Genomic DNA, 5000 nt, shown 5'->3' with positions numbered 1-5000 from the left:
CCTCATCTTCTCTCTCTCTCTCCCTCCCTCCCTCTCTCTCTTTCTCTCCCTCATCTTCTCTCTCTCTATCTCTCCCTCTCTCTCTCTCTCTCTCCCTCTCTCCTTCTCTCTCACTCTTACTCGCCCTCTCTTTCCCTCTCCTCCTCGCTCCCCCAGACTCCCTCACTCTCTCTCCCTCTCCTCCTCGCTCCCCCAGACTCCCTCACTCTCTCTCCCTCTCCTCCTCGCTCCCCCAGACTCCCTCACTCTCTCTCCCTCTCCTCCTCGCTCCCCCAGACTCCCTCACTCTCTCTCCCTCTCCTCCTCGCTCCCCCAGACTCCCTCACTCTCTCTCCCTCTCCTCCTCTGCTCCCCCAGACTCCTCACTCTCTCTCCCTCTCCTCCTCGCTCCCCCAGACTCCCTCACTCTCTCTCCCTCTCCTCCTCGCTCCCCCAGTCTCCCTCACTCTCTCTCCCTCTCCTCCTCGCTCCCCCAGACTCCCTCACTCTCTCTCCCTCCCTCTCTCCCTTTCTCCCGCCCTCTCTCTCCCTCTCCTCCTCGCTCCCCCAAACTCCCTCACTCTCTCCTCATTTCCTCGGCATTTCCTTCACCTTTAATTTCTTATCACGAATTCCCTTTGAAGTTCTTATCTCTCTTCACACAACTTCGCATTTCCGCTTCGGGTTCCGGCCTCTCTCGCATCTCTCTTCTTCTTCCTTTCCCTTATTCTTATCTTCTATTTCTCTTTCTCTTCCTCTCTTGCACCCTTTTTCCCATGTTCTTTCCTTGCTACGTTATTTGAATTAATCATATTATCTTCTTTTATATATTTTTTCTTTCTTTCTTTTTCTCTTCTCCTCCTTTACATCCTTTTCATTTTATTTTCCTTTTCTCTTTCGTATTTCACCCCTTCGACTCTTTTTTTCCCTTTCTTTCTCTTCCTCCATCTTTTTTTCTTTCTTATTCGCTACTTAATAATTTCTTCTTCCTTCTTTCCCTCATATTTTAAAGACTTCTCTTGCTCTTTTTCCGTCTATAGTCTTATCTTTTCTTTTAATTATCTATTTTTGTTCCCTTCTTTAATTCTGCCTTCTCGGCTTCTTCCCTTCGTCTTTTCTTTCTATCTGACTCTCCTTTATCTTTTTCTTTTCTCCCTCTTTTCTGTCCCTGTTTGTTTTATATTCTCACCTCTCTCTCCTCCTCTTTCTCCACCATTCCCCACTTCTCTTCCTTTCACCTTCTAGCTTTAATTCTTCTTCTCCTAATTTTCATTTTCCTCCCCCTCCTCCTCTTTCCGTCTTTCTATCTTCTTGCATTTCCCTTCTCTCTCGTTTCTCCTTCCTTCCCCCGTCACATGCGTGCGAACCCTGTCACAGCGCAGTGCAAATGCGCCACCTATCGTTCACGGAAAAGCTATGTATTACGTATTGATCTGGTTTTATTTTTGCTTTTTTTCTTCTCCTCATCTTTCCTCATTGGCGCTATCCCAGTTTCTCCCCTCTCGCCCCTCTCTTTCTTTTCTTTTTAATCGTCATTTTGCATTTACGCTCTCTCATCCTTACTGCTATTTATTATACCAAGCCTCCCTCACCGTCGCGTGTAAAGTGTTAGTCATGCGAATCGACGTCGGAGGGGTTGTCACTTACTCTTTAAACTGATCAATATTGACATGTTTTGGAGGTGTGGGGGAAAAACAGAAATCATATAGTCTGGATTTCCCTGTGTGTCTGCACGCTAGGGATTTCCCCCTGACGCGACCACGACAAAAAGCAAGGAAATGCAGGGGAAATTTCCGTATGTGTGGTTGTCAGTGTTCTCTTTTTCGAATGTTTTCCGATGATGTGTCGTCTCGTCCATGAATATAAATGGTTATATATTTTGTCATTTATGAGGAATTGTTTTGAGAGAATGAAGGATTTTTAGGCTATATCTTTGTGTTGATGTTTGCGTGAAATACGTTTTCTAAATTACATCATGCATTATGACAGAGATCAACGCGATTCATAATTCATAACTTTTTAGACGATACAGTAATGCCGTGTTTTATTTTTCCCTTGTTTCCTTGTCACCTGTTCGTCTCGATTGCAAAATTACAGCAGGTACACTTATACTATTCAGACATGGTAAATATTGTAAATACACAACCACTCACCCAGCCACACACACACAAGCACTAACACACCCCTCTCCCCCCCCTTCACACGCACGCACATACATACACACACACACACACACACACACACACAAACACACACACATGCACCCATACATACACACACATATACACAAACACACACACATACACACACACACACACACACACACACACACACACACACACACACACACACACACACACACACACACACACACACACACACACACACACACACACACACACATATATATATATATATATATTTATATATATATATATATATATATATATATATATATATATATATATATATAAATATATATATATATATATAATATATGTATATATGCATATATATATAAATATAAATATAAATATATATATATATATATATATATATATAAATATATATATATATATATATATAAATATATACATATATATATATATAAATATATATATATATATATATATATATATATATATATATATATATATATATGTGTGTGTGTGTGTGTGTGTGTGTGTGTGTGTGTGTGTGTGTGTATTGAGGGAAGGAATTTAGGATTTTCTTCCTACGCTCTTTCCCCAGCGACAGGTTACTTACTTCCAGCTTCGTCGCAACATGTCTGCAACACGTCTTGCTTCGCGTCGGGAAATCTTCTATAAAAACGATAATCGCTACGAGAAATGAAGTCAATATTCTAGACTTATGTAAAAAAAGGAAAAGAATAATTGTTATGCAATTACGATTACTGTTGTTGTGATATTGATAATAACAGTATTAATATTACTGTCATTGTTTTATCTTTATTATAATCATTCTCATTATTCTTATAATTATAATCGCAATTATTATTATGTGTGTGTGTGTGTGTGTGTGTGTGTGTGTGTGTGTGTGTGTGTGTGTGTGTGTGTGTGTGTGTGTGTGTGTGTGTGTGTGTGTGTGTGTGTGTACACTAAAATAACAACAATAACATTGCAAAAAAAAAGAAAAAAAGAAAAAAAATGCAATTAAAAACAAAAACAAAAACACATAGGGACACAAGACACGAAATCGGATAAAAAGAATAATAATCTTGTCCCAGATTCGCCAACGTTGCCGTTTCGAACATAATGACACGGTAATGACGACAGAAATGCGTTTGGCTTGATATAAAGCGACATTACCATGCTCACTTCATCCGTTCCATGACACTTCCTTCAAGAAAGAAGAAGGAGAAGAAGAAGAACATAAAGTCCTTTCAAACGGAAGTCTTCTTTTGGAAGAAGAGAGAAAGGAGGAGGAGGATAAAAGAAGAAGCAGAAGATGAAGATGAAGAAGGTAGAAGATAGAAGAAAGAAGAAAGAAGAAGAAGATGGAGATAGACGAAGGAGAAAAAAAGAGGAGGAGGAAGAAGAGAAGAAGAAGAAAAATGAGGAAAAAAATAAGAAAAATAATAAACCCGACAAGACACTCCACTCCCGACCCCCTCCCCCCCCAAAAAAAAAGAAAAAAAAAGAAAAAGGAAACAGAAAATACCAGAAGAAAAATACTTTCGCCCAGACTAAAAAATGTATACTGTAATCAACTTAAAAGACAAAAGAAAAACATAAAAAAGAGAGTCCATTATCACCCAGGTAAAGAGAGAAAAAATCCATCACTTTCTCCTAGACACACACACACACACACACACACACACACACACACACAGGTACACACACACGCACACACACACGCACACACACCCTTCACCTTCCCACAAATACATACATAAAAAATCAAACACACACACACACATATATCCACGCACAAACAAAAACCCAGAACGCGTAAACTTACAATCAAACACACCCACCCACCCACACGTATTCTAACAGTCAAACAAACACACAACCCACCCACCTAAGACACACCCACCCACCTACACCCACCTAAAACACCCCCCCCCCCACCTACACCCACCTCCCCCCCCCCACAAACCAAACCAAAGCCATCCCCCCGCCCCCATACCCACTTGGCCTCACCTCTGATGGCCAGCACCTCGTCGTGGTAGACGGAGCCCGTGAACACGCCCGTCAGGACCTCGACGACGTAGCGCAGCCAGGTGTTGCCCGAGCCGGGGAAGGAGGCCACGGCGATCAGGGGGGCGCGGCCGCCCAGCAGGAACCTGCGGGAGGAGAGGGAGAGGTGAGAGGAGGGGAGCGGAGGGAGGTGGTCTAGTGGAGGGAGGGGGTAGAGGTGGAGGGAAGGGGTAGAAGGGGAGGGAAGGGGTAGAGGTGGAGGGGAGTGATGTGGTCGAGGTGGAGGGAATGAAGTGGTAGAGGTGGAGGGAAGTGAAGTGTAATAAATGTGGTTATGAATTGAAAGAAGCCAGTGAAGTGAAAGGGAAGGGAAATGGTATTGGTGGAGGAAGTGAAGTGAAACAATATTATCAGCATAGGTGGTTGTAGTTAATCTCGTTTATCATATTGATACGAGGAAAAAATAACAGATGATGATGATGACAATGTCAACAACAGTAATTCTGGCAGTAACGAAAATATTTACGCTCGGGGGAAGTGTGTCCGTATGTGCGTGTCCATGTGTGCATGTACCTAATGGCATCTAAGTTGGGCTAGACGCACCTCGGGTAAAAAAAAATAATAAAAATCTATAAATAACTTATAGAGTTCTTCTGCTAACCAACCAACAAACAAATAAACAAACAAACTAACCAGTGCCACCAAAAACATGACCCTCTTTGCGGGGGTAATAATGATAATAACTATGATACTACAACTATTACTAATACCTTCACTACTAATTATTTTATTCTCACCGCTACTACTACTGCTGCTTCTACTACACCCACTGCCACCACCACGACTGCTTTTATTGCT

General features: G+C 41.8%; 1 protein-coding gene across 1 annotated transcript in view; it reads right to left on the bottom strand.

The window, feature by feature from the left end:
• The window catches only part of LOC113802547 (uncharacterized), a 56681-nt gene that overhangs the window by 15834 nt on the left and 35847 nt on the right, over window positions 1–5000 (bottom strand). Inside the window, exon 2 of the mRNA XM_070113501.1 lies at window positions 4146–4288. Within this exon, the coding sequence (XP_069969602.1) occupies window positions 4146–4288 (143 nt within the window). The remainder of the gene's footprint in view (window positions 1–4145; window positions 4289–5000) is intronic.

Source organism: Penaeus vannamei, chromosome 34, assembly GCF_042767895.1.
Source record: "Penaeus vannamei isolate JL-2024 chromosome 34, ASM4276789v1, whole genome shotgun sequence".
In the NCBI taxonomy this organism is placed as follows: Eukaryota; Metazoa; Arthropoda; class Malacostraca; order Decapoda; family Penaeidae; genus Penaeus; species Penaeus vannamei.
The sequence above is the reverse complement of the archived record's forward strand: the minus strand, read 5'-3'. Positions and strand labels throughout refer to the sequence as shown.